The sequence below is a fragment of the Physeter macrocephalus genome, unplaced genomic scaffold, assembly GCF_002837175.3.
Source record: "Physeter macrocephalus isolate SW-GA unplaced genomic scaffold, ASM283717v5 random_962, whole genome shotgun sequence".
NCBI lineage: Eukaryota > Metazoa > Chordata > Mammalia > Artiodactyla > Physeteridae > Physeter > Physeter macrocephalus.
The window spans coordinates 880-20,688 of record NW_021146983.1 but is presented as its reverse complement, the minus strand read 5'-3'; the positions used below and the strand labels follow the sequence as shown (position 1 = coordinate 20,688).

The 19,809-nt window shown below is 50.7% G+C and overlaps 2 protein-coding genes and 1 long non-coding RNA gene across 4 annotated transcripts; 1 reads left to right on the top strand and 2 right to left on the bottom strand.

Annotated features, from left to right (window-relative positions):
- Positions 1-3,527: 3,527 nt before the first annotated feature.
- MRPS24 (mitochondrial ribosomal protein S24) lies at positions 3,528-6,493 on the bottom strand. Its single transcript, XM_024115097.3, has 4 exons — positions 6,402-6,493; positions 6,245-6,313; positions 5,997-6,108; positions 3,528-3,967 (listed from the first exon to the last, which is right to left on the bottom strand). Exons 1-4 carry the CDS (start codon positions 6,438-6,440, stop codon positions 3,684-3,686), a joined length of 504 nt encoding a protein of 167 aa, XP_023970865.1. The 5' UTR covers positions 6,441-6,493; the 3' UTR covers positions 3,528-3,683.
- Positions 6,494-6,789: 296 nt separating this feature from the next.
- LOC114485570 (uncharacterized) lies at positions 6,790-12,997 on the top strand. The gene is made up of 3 exons (XR_008616902.1): positions 6,790-7,170; positions 8,119-8,187; positions 9,211-12,997. It is a non-coding gene; the product is annotated as an uncharacterized lncRNA (long non-coding RNA).
- An 8-nt stretch (positions 12,998-13,005) lies between these two features.
- URGCP (upregulator of cell proliferation) lies at positions 13,006-19,528 on the bottom strand. Of its 2 annotated transcripts, XM_028487257.1 has the most exons (4): positions 19,297-19,332; positions 19,036-19,074; positions 17,764-17,791; positions 13,006-17,279 (listed from the first exon to the last, which is right to left on the bottom strand). In XM_028487257.1, the coding sequence occupies exon 4, from the start codon at positions 17,254-17,256 to the stop codon at positions 14,686-14,688; it is 2,571 nt and encodes an 856-aa protein (XP_028343058.1). In that variant the 5' UTR covers positions 17,257-17,279; positions 17,764-17,791; positions 19,036-19,074; positions 19,297-19,332; the 3' UTR covers positions 13,006-14,685. The 2 variants fall into 2 exon arrangements, with proteins under 2 accessions (XP_028343058.1, XP_028343056.1); XM_028487255.1 differs by lacking the exon at positions 17,764-17,791 and having other exon boundaries at positions 19,297-19,528.
- Between the last annotated feature and the right edge of the window lie 281 nt (positions 19,529-19,809).

Below are 19,809 nucleotides of genomic sequence, written 5' to 3'. Positions count from 1 at the left end.
TTCTATTCACAACAGCATCAAAAACAACAAAATACTTAGGAACAAATTTAACCAAGAAAGTGAAAGATCTGTACGATGAAAACTCCAAGGCTTTCCTGAAAGAAATCAAACTCACAAACAATTCAGAAGACATCCTATGTTTACGAATTGGAGGAAGTAATATTGTTAAAATGTCCATATTACCCAAAGCCACCTATAGATGCAATGCAATCCCCATCAAAATACCAATGGTACTTTCCCCAGAAACAGAAAAAACAATCCTAAAATTTGTAGGGAATCATAAAAGATCCCAAATAGCCAAAGCAATCCTGAGGAAAAAGAACAAAGCTAGAGGTTTCAAACATCCTGATTTCAAACTATACTACAAAGGTATAGTAATTAAAAAAAACAAAAAACAAAAAACAGTATGGTACTGGCACAAAAATAGACACATAGACCATTGGAACAGCATATAAAGCCCAGAGTTAAACTGCTACTTATATGGTCAACTAATATTCAACAAGGAGCCAAGAGCACCCAATGGGGAAAGGATAGTCTCCTCAACAAATGATATTGGGAAAACTGGAGAAACACATGTAGAGCAATGAAGCTGGACACCTATTTTACACCACTCACAAAAACTCACTCAAAATAGATCAGACTTAATACCTGATACTATAACTCCTCTAAGAAAACGTAGAGAAAAGCTCCTTGACATTTGTCTTGACGATGATTTTCAAAATACGACACCAAAAGCACAAACAACAAAAGCAAGAATCAACAAATGGGACAACATTAAACTTTAAAGCTTCTGCACAACAAAAGAAACAATTAAAAATGAAAAGGCAACTTGTACAGGAGAAAATGTTTGCAAAACCATATATCAGATAAGGGGTTACTATCCAAAATATATAAAGAACTCACAGCTCAAAATCAAAAAAAGGAACAACCTGATTTAAAAATGGGCAGAAGAAATAAAGACATCTTTCCATAGAAGACATTCAAATGGCCAACAGATAAATGAAAAGATGCTCAACATCACTAATCAGAGAAAATGCAAATCAAAACCACAGTGAGGCAACACTCACACCTGTTAGGATGGCTATCATCAAGAAGAGAACAGGTAACGAGTGCAGGCAAGGATGTGGAGAAAACAGGACACTGTTGGTGGGAATGTAAATTGGTTGAACCACAATGGAAAACAACATGAACCTTCCTCAAAAAAATTAAAAATAGACCAACCATATGATCCAGCAATTCCACTTCTGGGTATATAGCTAAAGGAAATGAAAACAGAATTTCAAAGAGACATCTGCACTCCTATTTTTATTGCAGGATTATTCACAATAGCCAAGACATGGAAACAATGTAAGTACTCATCAAATGGATAAAGATGTCTCTCTCTCTCTCTCTCTCTCTCTCTCTCTCTCTCTCTCTCTCTCTCTCTCACACACACACACACACACACACACACACACACACACTGGAATATTATTCAGCCTCGAGGAAGGAGGACATTCTGCCATTTACGACAACATGGATGGACTTGCAGACATAGAAAGACAGAGTATGACATCACTTACATGTACAATTTAACAAAGCTAAATTTTTAAAAACAGAATAAAAGTGATTAGCAGGGGATGAGGGGGTGGGGGGACAGACGTTAAGAGTACACATTTACAAGTAGTAAATAAGCCCTAGAGATATGCTTAGTACCGTACAATAGGGACAAAAATATTATAATCATCAAACTTGCTAGGAGACTATAACAATTTTTCCAACTACTAAAAAGAAAGGATAATTTTGTAATGAGATAGAGGTGCTAATTATTGCTATAATCACATTAAAATATAACAATGTCCTTAAATTAACATGTTGTACACTTCGAATTTATATAACTTTACCTGTCCAATGTATTTCGATTAAAAAAAAAAAGGGATCAGGGTCAAGGTCTGGATGAGTCAATATCAAGGCAAGGGTGAGCCTAAGGGTCACCGTCAGGTACAGGGCTGGGCCAGTGTCAGGCTGAGGATTTGAGTAAGATTCAGTACGTGGGTGGATCTGGGTCATGAGGGTCAGGGACATAATCCGAGTCCAGCTGAGGTTCAGTCAAGGCCACAGTCAGTGTGAGGGTGAGGGTCAGAACACCTTCTGGTCAGAGTCAGTATTATGATGAAAACGTGGAACAGGGTGAGGGTCAAATTCAGATGAAAAGCCAGGTCCCGGATCAGACTGAGTGTGAGGGTCAGTGAGAGTGAAGGTCAGAAGGGTCAGGGTGAGGATCCAAGTCAGGTTCAGGTTGAGGTTTGTCGTCAGGGTATCAGGGTGAGTCTCAGGGCCTGAGTGACAACTTCAGGATTGCCGAGTCTAAGAATAGGGTCATGGCCAGGGTCAAGAGTAGGGTCAGATCTGTGTGAGGGACAGGGTCTGGGTGATGGCTGAGTTTCAAGGTCAAGGTCATAGTCTGGTTTAGTGATGAGTGAGGGTCAGGATTAAGGTCAGATTTAAATGACTTTCAAGTTCACAGTCAAGGTCCTAAGAGTTTGGATGAGGAGCATAATGTGTCAAAGCGAGCATCAGTGTTACCAGTTAGGATGAGTTAGGGTCACTGTAAGGGTCGAGACAGTGTTAGGATGAAGTCTTCAGTCAAGTTCCTGAGAGTCAGCGTTACATAAATGTGAGGGACACAGGGTCAGGGTCATGGTGAGTCAGTCAGTTAGCACTGGAGACAGGATCGGGGCGGGGTGGGGCCTGGCTGGCACCCTCAGGTAAGAGTGAGACTGAGGGTAAAGGTCAAGTTGTGGGTAGGATCAGGGACGATCAAGGGTTAGGATTAGAGTGGGTGTGTTAAAGTTCAGGGTCAAGTTAAGGGTACCAGGATCATGGTCAAGGTGAAGGTCATCAGTGTCAGGGTGAAGGTGAAGGTGAGCAATCCCTGTCCCATTTCCCAGCACCATGTGTGGCTTTTGCAGATGGCACTTTCTGAAATATTTTTCCTCCATTTACCTGCATATATATTCCTCACCTGCTTGGAGTCTTCAATGCGGCCTAACCCTCCCTGTCCCCCTCCACTGGGATACAAGTATTATGAAGGCAAGGATCATGGAATGGAAGGTTTTGGTCACTGATGGGTTCCAAGCTACTCAGAAGAGTGTCTGGCACAGACTAGGTGCAGTTAAGCTTGTTTAATAGATGACTATGTGCTACATTATTTCTGGGGGAATAAAAGCACATCTGGAATTACAACAGACTGTTCACAGTAGCTTTCTCTGGGGTAGAATTACAAGTAAGCTTCACGGCTGATTTAATACATGTCCACGTTGTTTTAATTTTGAAAAAATTAACACTGTTTTATGATCTCCAAAAATGGCTCTTTCCATTTTAACAGAAAACAAAGAACTTCAGGTAAAGTTCCTGACACAGTGATGGGCACAAGATACTCACTGAACCACAGCTATTACCTAAACCTCAGGAACTGGCAGCCTTCCTGGGAACCCTGGAGCATCCTCAAAGAAACCCTATTCTAGTTCTCTAGACAGACCAAGAGGCAAGACAACATGGAGAGTCTGTTTATTCAACAGCCAACTTTGAAGACAAAGCCTCAGTAGTCTGAGGGGATGTATTTCCCCTGTTTCTACTTCAGTCCTTTTCCACAAGTTTCTGTCCTTTGCAGGCTACAGTTTGATGCAAACAGGTTGGTTGTCCTAGATATACTTATACACAACCTTTGAGGGCACAGTTTGGAGGTGCAGATGCACAGGACACTTGTAAAAGTGGGACAGCAGAGTCTCACTGTAGCCCACAAGGAAGTAGAACTTATGTGCAGGTAGCTGCCTCAGGACCAGGGCACAGATCTCCACCTGGTTAGCCCGGCGCTTTAGAACAAGCTGGTCGGCCAGGCAGCCTGGGAAGGTGCCCAGCATAAATTTACGAAGGAAAACATCTTCCACTGTTCTCTCTGCAGCATGGTCCTCCCCATCCAGGTTACCTGAAGAGAGAAGGGCACCATGGTGAGTTGGCCAAAACTCCAGAGGTTAACATCCAAGAGCACTGGGCACTCAGTTCCACACCCCACTCCAGCCTCTTCTCCTTTCTTCTGCGAGTGGAATAACACTCTAAAGTTCAAAGAACATTATCCCAAAAATCCCCAAACAAATCCTGCGAAGTACGTATTATCATTATCCTTGTCTCACAAAAGAGAAGAACGAGGCCTTAGCCAGGGCACAAAACTCAGATGATTCTTCTATGTAGACAGAGTGCCCCTCTTCCTCTTTCTCGACTGCCTTATAGAAGCACTGGTCATCCCACGGACCAGAGAGATGACGCCACCAGCTACTTTTTTATTTTTTATTTATTTATTTATTTTTGGCTGAGGTGGGTCTCCGTTGCTGCTCACGGGCTTTCTCCAGTTGCGGCTCTTTGTTGTGGTGCCCGGGCTTCCCACCGCAGCGGCTCCTCTTGCGGCGGAGCACAGGCTCCAGGCATGCAGGCCTCAGTAGTTGTGGCTTGCGGGCTCCAGGCATGCAGGCCTCAGTAGTTGTGGCTTGCGGGCTCCAGAGCGCAGGCTCAGTAGCTGTGGCGCACGGGCGCAGCCGCTCCATGGCACGTGGGATCCTCCCAGACCAGGGCTCAAACCCGTCTCCCCTGCATTGGCCGGCGGATTCTCAACCACTGCGCCACCAGGGAAGCCCTACCAGCTACTTCTGACACGAGGGATGTGAGCTCTCTCACTGACTAGAACCATGGCCTCAACCAGGGGATTCTCACTGTGGACCACGGAACCTTTGCACCTCTAACGGTATCTGTTAAGAGTCTCCACACACACACCCAGACCTTAGAACTAGAACTTGAAAAGCGTGGGGGACAGAAATCCGTATTTTAAGGTAGTTCTCTAGACAGGTGTATCTCAAACATTCAAGTTGAGAACCCTCATAGTGAACAAAATACTGCTGACCCTCATCAACGCACAGCAGTTACGTTCTATAAAGTCACTCGTTATGTTCTATAAAATCACCATGAACAACGAATTAGCAAATGCTAAACCACTGCTCCTGGTGGAAATACAGTTAGGTTTCTGCAAACCTTTGATTACAATATTTTTATCAACACGTTGAAGTGTAGCCTTATTTCGTTTTTCTGTTTAAAGACACCTACAAATGGCTGATTAACACTGCAATCTCTCCCAACAGCTCTGTAACTCATGCCTGAAGGAAGCTTTTCTAACAATCATGCCATGTAAGGTACATCACAGTCTTCTTGAAATTAGGAACACGAGACAGCACTTCGGCATTACAGGCTATTTCAAGGCAGTGGAATCACCAACAAAAAGCAAAAAACTTGAAAACACAGCACTCATAGATCTCGAAAAGGGTACTTGTTTACAATATGCGAGCTGAAACTAGAAGGCAGGGCCCTGTTTAACCGCAGCTGGGAAGGTGCATGTGGGGTGCCTGCTCTGCCCACGTCTGAGAATGAATGTGAAAGCACCTAGAGTAGGCAAATTCACAAACATGTAATCTGCAAATAACCCGGGCAAACTGCACATACCTGTGGTGAAAGATTTGTGCTTCAATATTTACAACAGTCTCCCGGGTCATCGAATTCCAAGGGGTTTCACTCTTTTTCACTGCTTCTGGGCTATTTTACGTCCGTAAATTACACATAACGGGTAGCGATGCAAAACAACTATCTTTAGGCATGCAAACAATTTCTCTGGAAGTTCAACCGAACGCTTGAACCCTTGTCCCCCATGGAAAAAGCGTTTTGCACCCCTTTCAAATACATTTCAACGATCCTGACCACTTTCGTCTGTCTATTTTACTCCTCTTTTGAAAGCGTCTAACTGATTTCTGACCCTCACGTTGAGTACCGAGTTAAACAAAATCTCTGACACGTGTTCACGTCGTGTTTATGTGACAAGACAGTCACGACTAAGAACGCTTTCCCTGGGGCCAGGGGTCGGGCCCACAGCACGTCATCGTCCTCTCCCGCCACCGCGACAGGCAACGTCCCCTTACCTGTGTGCAGCGACAGCCAGCCCTTGCGATGGGCGATGTGGTGCGGCGCGTGCGCCTCCTCGTAGGTCACTGGCTTGTCCCCCTTGCCCACTCGGACTCGGGCCGCCCGGTTCTGGAAAAAAAAAAAAAGGGCTCGTGACTCTCCGCGACCACCGACCCAGGGCTCGCCCTGGATCACACCCTCGCCCGCAGGTCCCACCCTCCGAGGCCGCGGGCGCCCAGAGCCCAGGCCTCCACGCCGCGCTCACCTTGGCGCAGACCGCGGAGGTGTGCAGGGCGCGCCAGACGCACGGCAGCTCCCGGTTCCAGGACAGCACCTGTAGAAAGAGTGGGGCATTAGACCGAAACTTGGGCTCCCCGCGCCCCCGCCTCCAACTGCCAGCCCCGCCCGTGCGGCCCACTCACCAGCGGCCGGAGCCACAGACCGCAGGCGGGCGCCGCCATCTTGGGCCGAGCGGAAAGCGGGGCGGGGCGGCGTCGGGGTAAAGGTCAAGCGCGGGAAGCAGACGCGCGGGCGAGACCACACGCGAGCCGGCGCGGGGGTGCGAGCCTCTCGGCCAGGCGTCACAATCAGTCCGTGCCGACCTGCTGTGGGCGGTGGCGGGGGGCCCAGGCTCCGGGCTTGAGAGGAGGGCCGTGTGGGGCCGGGAGGTGGGGGGAGCTGGATTCTCCGCTCCCCCCGCAGCCCTGGACACGTCTTGCACCCCTCCGTCCTGCCCCAGTCGTGGTTTGCGCCGTGTTTCAGATCCGGAAACTGGATGACGCGGAGCGTGAGGTTTCGCGGTCCGAGAGCTCGCAGCGGCCGGGCGAAGAGTGTCCAGGCCGGGGGCGGGCCGGGGGAACGGGGCGCCCACCGCCCCGCCCCGCCCCGCCCCGCCCGGCTGGCGGGGACTGTCGGGGGAGCGGAGCGTTTCACCACGTCCTAGAAATTAGGCTGCTGAGTTCTGTCTCCAAATAATATCCTTTAAAAAACAGAAGAAAAGAAAAGGAAAAAAAAACACCCTTTTATCCACAAATAGAGAGGAAATATGTTTTGGTTAAAACTTTACCTAGTTCTTGGGAGGGGCAAGATAGGGGTAGGGGATTAAGGAACACAGCCTGCTATGTAAACAGAAAGAGGCTACAAGAAAATACCGTGCAACGCAGGGAATGTAGAAAATTTTTTTATTTTATAGTAAGTGAAGTATAATCTATAAAAATATTGAATTACCGTATCGTACACAACATAATATTATAAACGAATATAACATTGTAAACTCACTGTACTTTAAAAATCAGCCAGTTCTTCAAGGATGGGCTATGCAGAGGGTAGGGTTTCACATCTGACCATACCCTAGTGTCTGGTCCTTGGGGAAGGAAAATTTTAAGGAAGAAAGGGCTGATGGTCGCTTAATTCCTGGAGATGTTACAGAGCCTGCTGTACTCAAACCAAAGCATTGCCACTGTAATTTGTATCCAGTAATTATTGTCAGTGGGAAAAATAGCAACACTGGATATCCTAGTTCAGAACTCACACGTAGTAATGGAAAAAACGTGGACTCTGGGGTCAGGCTCAGGTGTAACAGTCTTTGTGCAGTTGAGCCTCAGTTCCATAATCTGTATAATGGGTTTTGTTACTAATACCACTCATAGAACTGTTATTAGTTCTGTTAGGTTGAATCATGTGAAATTGCCAACAGTTGGCTATCTCGACTTAATCATTCACCCTAATGCTGCTTACGTACTGCTGTGGTTTCCCACGGGAGGGAGGACTAGATTATCATCTATGTGGAAGGGAAATGGAGGCAAAGGCGGTGAGCCGCCTCAGGTCACACTGGGGAAGGTCCAAGAGGGACCCTTGGCTTCAGTGCAGTACGGTTTCCATGGTCAAGGTTCCTCTGACCATTTGGAGCTGGTTTCTCCAAAAAGGGACAGCATCTTTCATGTCCACTCTACTAGGAATGTTTTATTTCTAAAATTTAAACTGTGGCCTCCAGCTGTTCTGCACATTGGATAAGGGGACAAAACAGGAATAAGATGTTCTCCAATCACAATACTTTCCAAGTGTAAGAACTCTCAACTTTAACTGAAGGACCCTTTTTTTTTTTTTTTTTAATTTATTTTCTTTATTTATTTTTGGCAGCATTGGGTCTTCGTTGCTGTGCGCGGGCTTTTCTCTAGTTGCGGAGAGCAGGGGCTACTCTTCATTGCGGTGCGTGGGCTCCTCATTGCGGTGGCTTCTCGTGTTGCAGAGCACAGGCTCTAGAGCGCAGGCTCAGTAGTTGTGGTGCATGGGCTGAGTTGCTCCGCGGCATGTGGGATTTTCCCAGACCAGGGCTCGAACCCGTGTCCCCTGCACTGGCAGCCGGATTCTTAACCACTGCGCCTCCAGGGAAGCCCCGAAAGGACCCTTTTAAGCTGGTAGTCTTTTTTTCTTTTTCAAGTTTCCATAAAGTTTGATAATTTTATAATTTGTTAGAATTTTGTGGATGTGCTCCAAAGTGGTGAGGAACATGGGATCTGGTATCTGAAATACAGCTTCCTGGCTTTGCAGTTTCAGCAAGTGACTTGACCTTCCTGAGCCTCAGCTTCTCTCATCTATAGAATGGGGACCATGATGATTGTTGTGAAAACCACACTGTAAAACGCCTGGTGGAGTGAGCAGCTAATGAATGTTTTTTTAAAAAAAAAGGATAGAGTCCCTGCTATGTGCCTCCTCTTAGGGAGATGAGCCAGCCATTGAGAGTTCATGAGAACTCACTGGAACACCACCAGAGGAAAGGAGAAGAGGTGGCTTTCCGTGCAGGCGACAATGGCGTGGACTTCTGTCGGAGGAGCAGGAGGCGGTGCTGTCCGGCTGAGCAGGGGCTGTTGTGCTTGGGATTCAAGTTTTGCCACTCTTCCTTAGGCCTGAAGAGTGTCCCAGGAGTTCCAAACTGATCTAGATCGTTCACTGGCCTTTTGTTTATTAGCTTTGTTTTATACTATGCCTTGCTGCAAAAAGGGTTTCACCTGGTTCCTCGAAGGGGGGTGGTGCGGAATGGGGGAAGGGGGTCACGTGAATGTGTTTGCATGATTTAAATAACTTAAAAGTGCATTTTAATGCATTAGGAAGAACTGTTACATTGTTTTAAAGCACCAATAGAAAAATTTTAGTAGGACATTTATTTCTCTGTAATTTCCGTTGAACAAAACACTAACGCTGTTTTTATGCACTTTTTGCTTCTCCCCTCAGTCCTGTAAAGGAGGCAGTGTTGTCCAGGTTTGGCAGATCAGAAGATGGAGGCTCCGAGACTCCCCCGGGGTTACAGAACTAGCCCAGGGTAGCAGCCTTCTTGTTCCAAAGCACGTGCGCGTTCCACATCTGAGGTTCCACGGCGCCACTGGGTGGGAGTGAGTGTTCAGAACCGTGCAGGATGGAGGAATGGGCTGTGTGTCTGTGGTTGGACACAGACCACTCAGGACTGGCCCTGGGGAGACTTGCTGGGCTTGGAGAAGCCACATCTAGGAGCTTGGGACTCACGTGAAGAGGCTGCCTCCTCCCCCGCTGGAGGCTCCAGACCAGAGCCTTGAGGAGACAGGGGTGCCCAGCTGTTTCCTCTCACACATGAACCCCTGCGCTCTGCCCATGATAACCAGGAGGATCCAGACTCCCCCTTATGCTCTCAGAGCAGCGACTCTCCACGCCGGCTGCACGTTAGAGTCCACTGGGTCCCACACCACAAGGACAGTACTGGACAGGGGCATGGCACCCGTCCTTTTTCAGTGCTCCTTCGATGATCCCAACATACAGCCAAGGTTGAGAACCAGCGTCCTAAACTCCAGGTTTATGTCAAAGACCCCCAGCACCTGATCCGTAAAGACCCCTTCGCCGGAGAGGGATATTGGAGGGTCCTTACAGCCCTTTCCTACCACCAGTCCTGCGAGACCATCACAGCTCTTCCTCTGAGGGGACTGGGCCACAAGACAAGTAGGGGGCTGCTGTGTGGTCTGGATTTTTTTGAAGATGGTCTGTCCCGAGGGCTCACCTGTATCAAAGGATGGAACACTGGCCAGGCTGTGGGGTGGCACTGTGCGAGAGGGAGACTCTGGGCCTACCTGGACTTGCAGGGCACAGTCCGGCCTAGAACATAGCGTTTGTCTCCTGGAACTCACCGGAATCCAGCCTCAGGGAGGGCTGCCCCAGGCAGAGGCGTCTGCCTTCCTGCTGGCTGTGGGATTAGCGGGGACAGCCCCACTCACGTTGGTGCTTGCAAGACGGACTTATTCTGATTCAGAACTGCTGACACTTTACATTTTGTAATCCTATGGTTTTTATATTACTCTTGCTAATTCGTTTTCTCCTAATAACCAACCCATTCACCAAGAAGAATCCCAGAGGCTCTTGCAACCTCGATTCTGGGAACTAAGCCAAACAACCACTGAAACCAAAGCAGAGTCTTGAACTGCCTTCTCTCTTGCATAGGCAGCCAAAGGGGCTCTTACCCCATGTTTCCCTTGAGCTCCTGCTCCATTCTCCTACCCCCGAGGCTGCTTCCATTGAGGCACAGGAAGAAGCGTTAAGTCCCAAGCTATAATTACTGCCTTCAGCTTTGGCACGCTGAGGAAGTCCAGTCTCCCGATAGTGGAACCAGTTAGAAACACCTTTTGCCACACTGGTACCCTGAGCTGAACGTCAGAACTCCAGGGCTTGGAGTGGAGGGATAGGAGGAGTGGGCCTCACGTGTGACAGCCACGGAGACCTCACTCCCTGATTCTCAGATGCTGTGCTAGAACTGGACACAAAAAACTGGGCTTGATACCCTTCCTTCCGATGGGGAGCACAGAGAAGCAGGCAAACAAAAGAAGCTTGGATAAGGGCCATGACAGGAACACATAAAGGCCCCTGACCCCCTTAGGTGGTAGAATGGAGGTGGGGCTGCCATCAGAGTCCGTCCTGAGGAAGCGCCAGCCTAACCAAGAACAGGTGGAAGGAGGCCCCAGGCAGACAGAGCATGAATGAAGCCACAGAGTCCAGAGTGTGTGGGTCCTGTGGGTGAGGGGAGGGAAGTCACAAAAGCCAGGACCAAGGGCACCTTGGCTCTCTCTTCTGTGGTTCTGACCTCCTGGTACTTGTAAGGCTGCACTCTGATGTAATCTTGTTGAAGTTTTAGGAACTCAGGATAGGTGTGTAGCGAAAATCATTTTTTTATTACTGGCTCAGAAAGAGAGGATTTTTCTTTACTGTGCTAATTCACATCTGAGGAGCTGGGGAGAGCTACCAGATCAAGTTTACATTGGTACACATTTCTCAACACCAGCCCTGCTAGATAATGTGTTTCAGTAAATCTAAGATAACATCGATTAGAAGACATTACTTGATACACCATTAAGAAAGAGAAACGGACGCAAATTAACTCTAAGGTACCACTGATCGATTACAAGATGAATCCTGTTTGGCCTGTTAAGATGTCTGAGGTCGATGTAGAAGGCACACAGCTTCCTTTGCACGAGCCTCATGGGTGCACAGACTGGTGTGTAGGCACAGCTTCGGGTGCCTTACTTACGTGCACAGGCCGGCTCCCCCAAAACCAGCTTTTGTGCACTCACCACAGAGCAGGTGCTAGTAGTGGAGAGTAAGGCTTAGAGAAGTTGAATGACTCGCTCAAGGGCCGTGTAATTAGCAGGAAGCAAGACCAAGTTCAGAACCCGGCCTCGACTTCCGTATGCTGAGGGAGCTACTTCCCATCTCCAGGGAGAGGGACGGGGGCACTTGTGCCCAGCCTTAGACTCCCAGGCCCATTTACTCCGAGATCACTGACATGGTTCCTGCTTTCACCACAGTCCCTGATCCCCCTGGGAGCAGCCCAGCTACCCTTCTCTCTCTGAGAGGCTGTCACATCACTAAGCTGGGCTCCAAGGGCACTGCTGCCCAGCAGCCCCGTAGCAAGTTCTGTGACCTCTCAGACCCTAAGATGTCTTCAGGTCTGATGTAGGGGGGCCCTCTGGCCGTGGGGAACCCAGGAATGGCGAGGGTAGACTGATGCTTACTGTTCTGGGCTCCAGGGCACCAGTCAAGACCCGGGTATCGTGGAAATTTAATTACAAGAGCGGCACTGACTTCAGGGTCTGAAGGTGAACCCCTCTCGCAGGTCATGGAATTCCGCATCAACCCCTAAAAACGGGTGATGGGAACACCATAACTGACTCTGGAAAAATCACTCGCTCCAGGGCAACCTCTCCTGTTCCTGCACCTGAGCGAGGCAGTGGTCTGTGGACGCTGCCCAGGCAGTTCCAGAATTCCTCCGTTGCTTGACCGTGAGCCCCCCGAGGCAGTCCTGCCTGGGGCTGCCCGAGGGCAACCTCTTGCCCAAGGTCTGTTACATTCAGTCTTCAGACTGGTCTGTTTTCAGAAGTTTAAATACACTGGGCAAATGTTTGATGTGATTTCGTAGTTTCTTAGGTCCTAGGGATATATGGAATAACTTTCCTGATTACTAAGCAGTCACTAATCTATCTTGGATCCTGCATCCTTTTGAAAATCTGTTGAAAGCTATGAACTCTTCCTCCCCTCTCCCTTCCAAAAAAAGCACACACCTAATTTTCAGGAACTGAGTGACTGAACCTTACCTTTGGACAATGGACAGACCCAAAGTAAAGAATCCTTAGGCGCCACTAAAGTAGGGAGCCACTAAAGCTGGCTTCCCTGATTCCGATTTCAGGAATAACTTGAATCAATTTTTAAAGAAACTGGCTGATAGTCACCAATTGTAAGAGAGATTTCCAGTGCCTGAACTTGGGGGCCCAGGAATATCCTGGGTGAAATTCCTACAGTGCTAGAGAGGCAACTGGGTAGCTTTCATGGCTCTAGGGGGAAAAAGTAAGGAGAGGTATTGGTATTTCCAGGTGAACCAACATCTTAATATTTATGTTATTTAATGATCCACGAAGAAATGAATTTGTAGTGCCTGAGGATTGGACACTCTTTTTGAGTTTCAGAAGTGAAAAGGTTTACAGTGAATTTACGAGCAAAAGATTAGGTTTCCTGAGTTCCAGCACTTCTTCCAGCCTCTGTTTCACACATCAGAGCCAGGTTCCTGGAACACAGGGGCAACTTTCTGAACACTGCGGGAGCAGTAGGTAGAGCATCCTGGGGCCAGAGAAGGGGCTGAGAGCCTTGGAACCCAAAAAAGGGTTCCAGTCCAGAGGGCTCCCTTTCCGAGCCTGGGAGGAGGAGTTCAAGGAATAGAGAGAAGCTCCTGGTTACCACCCGGGGGCCTGATTTTCCTGGACTCACAAAACACAGAGGGGAGGAGGCCCTAGGGCCCAAGCAGAGATTCCCAGAACTAGTGACACAGCTGGGGTTGGGGTCTGAGGCACAGAGAGGTGGCCCTGGCCCTCGGTAAGGGCCAGCACAGACAGATTCCAGCTGGGGACTCACCAGGGGAGGAGCTCCACGTTCTGGCTCATGGCGTCAAGTGGGCCACGGATGATGCCAGGGAGGAGGCCTGGCCCTGGAGGCACGGAAGTGAGATGAAGGGCTGACATGCAGGGGCAAGGCTGGGGGGTGAGCCTGGAAGCTGTGGAAGTTTGGGGAAGATGAACGGCCGGGAAGCAGAGGCGCAGAGCCGAGGGCACCGGCGTCCCCATCGGCTCCCCTCTGCCGATGCAGGTCTGTGGGCTGGGCAAGCTGCTTAACTGCTCTAGGCCTCCTTGCCTCATCTCTAAAACGGGGTAAGGATGGAGCTATTTTGGAGCCCCTTTGAAGATACTTAGTTCGGTTTTTCAGTAACAGCCTGCAGAATGGATCTCTGCTTAAAGAGAGGGGACGTGGTGGCATTTTTAAAGACCCCTCTCTCAGGTGTCCACTATTTCAGATGTTCTAGTAAGCAACCCCCTCAGACGGACGCCGTGATCCTCGTGGAGGAAACAGAAAAATCAAGGCACAGAGCGGAAACTGCCCGTTCCTGTCATTCGTGCACGCACCCGTTTCATTCATTCAACACACGTTTATTAAGTGCCTGCAGTGCGCCAGGCCCTGGGGGTACAAAGTTGGGTAGTGTACAGCCCCTGCTCGCAAGGAGCTCACAAGTCTAGGGGAGAGGCGGACGCGCGCACAGGTAAGTCACGCTGCGCGCGTTGAGTGTTGCGGCAGAGGTGTGAACGAAGCGCTGTGGGCGCGCCAGAGCCGACGGGAACTCCTCCTGAGGCGGGGTCGGTCAACACGCGGAGTATCACGGAAGCCCTTGCCCACGGCGGGCCCCTTCCTCGGTGGGCAGGACCAGGTCGCCGAGGCCGACGCTGAGGTTCGCTGGGGGGAAGGCCTACCTCGGCTTCCTCAGGGCAGCGCCCCAGCCCTGTCCTATAGGTACCAGCTGCCCGGGCTGCAGCGCTCGGGAGCCGCTCCGGTCCAGAGGCAGACCACGGGGAGCAGGTGTACGAGAGACCAAGCCACCAGGGGCCTCGAAGTTCAGAGACGGAGGACAGGTTGCCGCTCGGGTCTACGCCTCCCGCCCCAGGGTTCTTATACCCCCGAGAGTATCTCTGAGCTCATCTGTGAGGGGTTACATCCTTTCCTGACACTGTTGTCCGGAGGCAGCTCCAGGCCTGAGCCCCGTCCGTCACCTTCCTCCCCTCTCCGGAGCTGGGCGCAGCTCCACGTGGACACCCCCATCAGAACAGGCTGCTCGCAGCGGGCCTCTGGCAGCTGGACTCCGTTTCTTTCAAGGCTTCACAGCCGTCGTACCAGCTCGATGAGCTGCTGAATGTTTTTGTTTTGGTTGGACAGGCCGTTCCGGATGTTTTCCAGCAGGCATCTCTTCAGTTCAAAGATGGCCTCACTGTACCCCAAGCTCACAGCGGCCATGGGGGGCACTCCATGCCACAGGCCAGGGATGTGCCACACGTGCTGCTTCTCAGGGTCACAAAAGGCCAGGCCGGCCAGCGTCCGGGTCCCGCCACCCTGGTCCTCCATCTGCACCGTGGCTCTGCTCGCATCCCGGGGCTCGGCCAGGAGCTGCTTCCTCTCTCTCGGCTTGGAGCCGGGAGCAGACGCATCCTGAAGGCTCTGGTACACAAACTGATAGTTGGGCACGTGCCCTGTTTTTTCCAACCTCAGAAAGGCGTGCCGAATAGCCGGCGGAATGTCCCTCGTTTCCGCTAAACTGACCACGGTGACATTGCTCAGCCCCATAATCAAAGTGGCCAGGGAAGCCTCCTGTTCAAACCTCTCCCCTGCCTCGGTCAGGACGCCGCCGATCAAGCCCCCGGAGTCTATTACCAGGATGTGGTCGCAGCCCAGGTCCTGGCTGAAGCTCTCGGCCACCGTCAGGAGCTGCATGAAGGCCCCTCGAGGGCCAGGGCCCCTTCCCGTGGCAAACCGCAGCCCAAACATGGTGTTGAGGAGGGTGGACTTGCCTGTGCCCGGCACGCCGAGCACCGACAGGACGACCAGGCGCGACCTCCTCTCCAGGCGGACGTGCAGCTCCTTCAGGAGCCCCGTGACCCAGCGCAGCGGGGTGCTCAGGGTGTTCCCGTCGATCAGCTCCAGGGGGAGCCCCTTCAGCAGCAGCTCCAAGGCCAAGCCTGGGAAGTGGGCGAACCGCCTCTGCCCTGCTGGCAGCTTCCCGGCCTCCACGAGACAGCTTTCCGCCTCGTAGAACTGCCCCATCTCCCGCAGGAAATGCTCCACCCCCAGGGGCTCCGGCCAGAGGGGCTCGCCACAGTCCGCGGCCCCACAGTGCTTTGGTCTCAGGGTTAGCATCGTCTCCGGAGACGGTCTTGGCCTCGGCTGGGCTGCCCGGGCCAGTCCCCACTCCATCCACCTCAGGAAGTACTGCTTCTCGCCCAGGGAGGGGCTGCTAATGCCCGAGATGAACTCCTGAAGCCCCCAGGCAGGGTCGTGGCCATTCTGCTGCATGCGAAGTTCCAGCAACCGATGCCTCAGCTCAGCCCTGTACTTCTCGGGAGGGTCCCCAGCCCACTGGACCTGGCAGAGCTCCTTCTCCACCTGGGCCGCCTTTCTCCAAGGGTCCCCCTGCAGCCGCAGCTCGTCGCGCCGGTAGGCGTCCGAGTCCTCGATCCGCCTGGTGATCTGCTCCATCCGGTCCTTCGCCCGCTGGCACTCCATGCAGTCCTCGTCCACCTTCAGCCCCAGCTTGCGGGCCGCGTGCGCCATGTCCTCCACGGACACCCTCCTGCAGGGGGACCGGGCCACGTGCGCCACGATGGCGCGGACCCGGCGCACGAAGCCCGCGCCGTCCGTGCTGCTGACCTTCACCAGGACGTGCGAGTGGTCCATCTTCAGCACCGGGATCAACCTGTTCAGGAGCCGCAGGTTTGTGTTCCGTTTCCCGCGGTAGGGGCTCAGGATGAAGTAGTATTTCGTGGCCGACCCCTTCATGGAGTGCAGCAGCTTGTATTCCTTCTTGCTGATGTTGTCCGTCAGGATGAACACGGCCGAGGAGGTTTCCGTCAAGAGCTCGAACTGCGGCCAGTGAGAGCCGATGTCCCCTCTCAGGTTCAGAAAGGCCACGGGCTCTGGGAAGATGTCCAGGTCCTCCCTGCCGCTGGGGAGAAACCAGGAAATCTCCACCAGCCCGTCTGCGATCTCCCGAGGGTTGGCGCCCGCGTTCAGACCCCGGTGCCAGAAGCAGTCCCGCTGCCCGTGGCCGGGGCTGAGCACGGCGTTCAGGAGCTGGGACTTGGAGTTGCTGCTCACCTCCAGGCGCACGAAGGCGAAGGCGGGCGCTCGGGACAGGGCCGCGCTGCCGTCTCCGAGGCTGCGCCCCGCCCTCGCGGGCGGCGACGCCCATGTCCGCGCAGTCCCCCTCAGGGCCCACAGCAGAAACGTGAGGGAGCGGTTTTCCGGGTCGGGCAAAACGAGCGGGAGCGCAAACTGGCAGAGAGACATTTTCAGCACGATTTCTTGCTGCAGGAAACTGTCTGAGGAAAGCAGGAGGGCACAGAGAAGGTCCAAGGGGTTCACGGGCGTATCGGGCGTCGGCAGCTCGGAGAAGGAGTAGATGTCCGCAGAGACGTCGTCGGCCGTGTCCCAGTAGATGATCTCCTCTTCCGCCTGGCTCTCCTTCTCCGCAGGCCCGGCGTCCGGGGGCACGTCCAGCACCACGGCGGTGTTCCTGGCTTCGGCGTTGAGGGCCTGCAGCTTCCTGAGGAAATTCCAGGGCAAGTCTTTGGGAGCCTGTGGAGCCCAGTTCTTCATGCTGTCACTACTGATCTGCAAGGAGTCCTGGAGGCTGAGTTTCTGTGCCTGGTATGTCTCTAGTCCCAAGAGGGACAGCATCTCTTGCAGTCTGCTCCTCTCCCCTGTGGAGAGAAATGAAGGTATCAGCGCTCACCCTGCGTGTCAGGGACCCAGGTCAGAGTTGGGGAGGGAAGAGCCCAGCCTGGCGTGTAGGGGATGGCCTCCTTCAGGGTAAAAGGCAGGCACCCCTAGGCCACCCGAGAGCAAGACGGAAGTAACATCACCCACCCCAGAGCCAAGTGTGGTCGGAAACACGTGACGTGAGCGAGGGAAGAGAAGAGGACGCCTGGGGCCGACCGTCAAGAACTGGGAGGATCGATGTAAGAAAATGTCCGGTTTCTCTGGAAACCCCTGAGATTTAGCAACACCGAGCCCAGACCTAATTGGCCAGAGTGAGCAGCTACGCACCCTGGATGTGGAACACAGGCCCCCTTCCCTGGCCACGCCGCCACTCCCTCCAAGACACTCCCGCGCTTCTGGCCCAGCAGTGGCTGCCCTAACCCTGCCACCAGGAATTCCCCACAGGGGACACAATCACTGACTCACTTTGGTTTTCTGCTTAATGTTCTTCGCTCTTTACAGACAAGTTGGAAAACGTGTAAAGGAAACAGGGAGTTACTACTGGGTACAGAGTAACAGAAATCCCAGCTAAATAACATTTTGCAAAACTGAAGCCAGTAATACGGTTTTAAGTTTTCACTGATAAAAAATATTTGGTAGAGATTAGCATAAGTCTGTACTTATTTGTTCAGATTTTCAACCATAACGTCCAATACAGTATGAATTCGTGCAAGCACCAGATGCTCAGAACAGTAAGGCCACCTGCAAAGGTTTCATCCACCGACCCCCGTTCTTGGCCACGGCATCGTACCAATTTTCATTGCATATAAGTTCCTGCATATAATTAGTAAACCTTAAATGGTAAGTATATTAACAAAATAAATCAATACAAATCCTGCTGAGCTCCAGGATTCTCTCCATTCTTTTCTCAAAAGAGGAAGCTACTATGCCTGTGAGGCTACCTTAAAAGTGGATATAAACCACAGGAGGAAGCGCAGGTGATCAGCCCTCTTCTTGTTTCCCAGGAAGTCATATGACGGGCTCAGGACCATGCCTGGTGGACAGCAGGACTCAAAGCCCTGGAAAAGAGGCGTCTCATTCCCCCGTAGGGGTCCACTTGCTGCCTAATGTCTCTCTTCAGAAACTCCATCCTCCACAGGGGCTGAGAAGAGAGTTCTATGGGCTGTGCCACCACCCCAGAGAGGACAGGAGCTGGCAAACTTGTTGCAGAAACAAAAGAACTCTATGGGGAGAGAGACTGTAGTAGAAATCCATCATATAAGTAACTCGGGTTTCTGAGTGTTGCCTGAATGAAACCAGGGACACTGTTTTTCTTATCCAGACAGAGAACAACTGTTCTCAAGTAGCATGGTAGCTAAGTGCGACAGGGAAAAGCCAGAGCAAACAAACCTGTTAATGTATGCACTCATGCCTAGGCCGGGGCCCTTGGCAGATCTATTATTGAAACCACTGGATCAGACGAATGATTCCCAAACTTGGATGTGCTTTAGGATCACTTTGGGAACTTGTTAAAAATAAGATTTCTGGGCTTTACTTCCAAAGAGGCAAACTCTCTGTGTTATAACTCTGTATGGTAACAGGTCCCCGGGGAGTTGTCTCTCTGGCAATATTATTTATGGCACATAAAGGTTTAATGGACTAGCAGTGACTTTGATGCAGTCAGGGGTTGGAACTACCAGCCCAGATGATGTCCTCCTTCAATAGGACAGGCAACGAGAGCAGAGAGAAGAAACATACCTGTTGGAAAGTCACTGTCCTGAGCCTCATTCGGACCATCTAAAAAAAGCAAAGGAAAATGAAGTGTCAATCAAATCAGGTGGCTTGAATTGACACAAATTAATTTAACCTAAACTCAGAACCCTCTCTCTTCCTTACTAAGATAGCAACTTCTCCCAATTGTTCAAAATCTAAACTCCCAGTTATTGTTCGCTTTGCCCTCTTTCCCCAATCCAATCTGTTGCCAGATCCTGTAGTTTCTCCCTCCATAATGAAACTCACCATCATCTCCTTCCATTTCTCTCCATTCCAAATCTGGAAGAAAAAAACATACACACACAGTTAGTTTCATCAGCAAGTTAGGACCCTTCTACCAAAAAGTTCAAGTGAAGGTATGGTAGCTAATGTTTATTTTGAGTACTATTACTAGCTTGGGTTTTTCCTACGTAAATTTCATTTGTTTACAACCCCAAATATGACACAAAGTTGTAATAGCTACACACAAAATAATGATTTGCTCTACGATCTACTCCTTGTAAAATTTACTAAGTTTTGTGAAAATAAAATATAAATAACTTCATGAAACATACATAGATCAATCTTTGATTTTAGAAACTCTTTAAAATAAACGTTGATATAAATTCTTTGGTTTAATTTCAAGATCACCTCCTTCAAACTTTATTTTTATTCTAGCATAAGGAGTTCCTGTTATCTCTTAAAATGATGCACATATAGGGGGGGAGGGCATAGAGTGGGGAATAGCTATAACTTACAAGTAGACGTACTTGTTCAAAG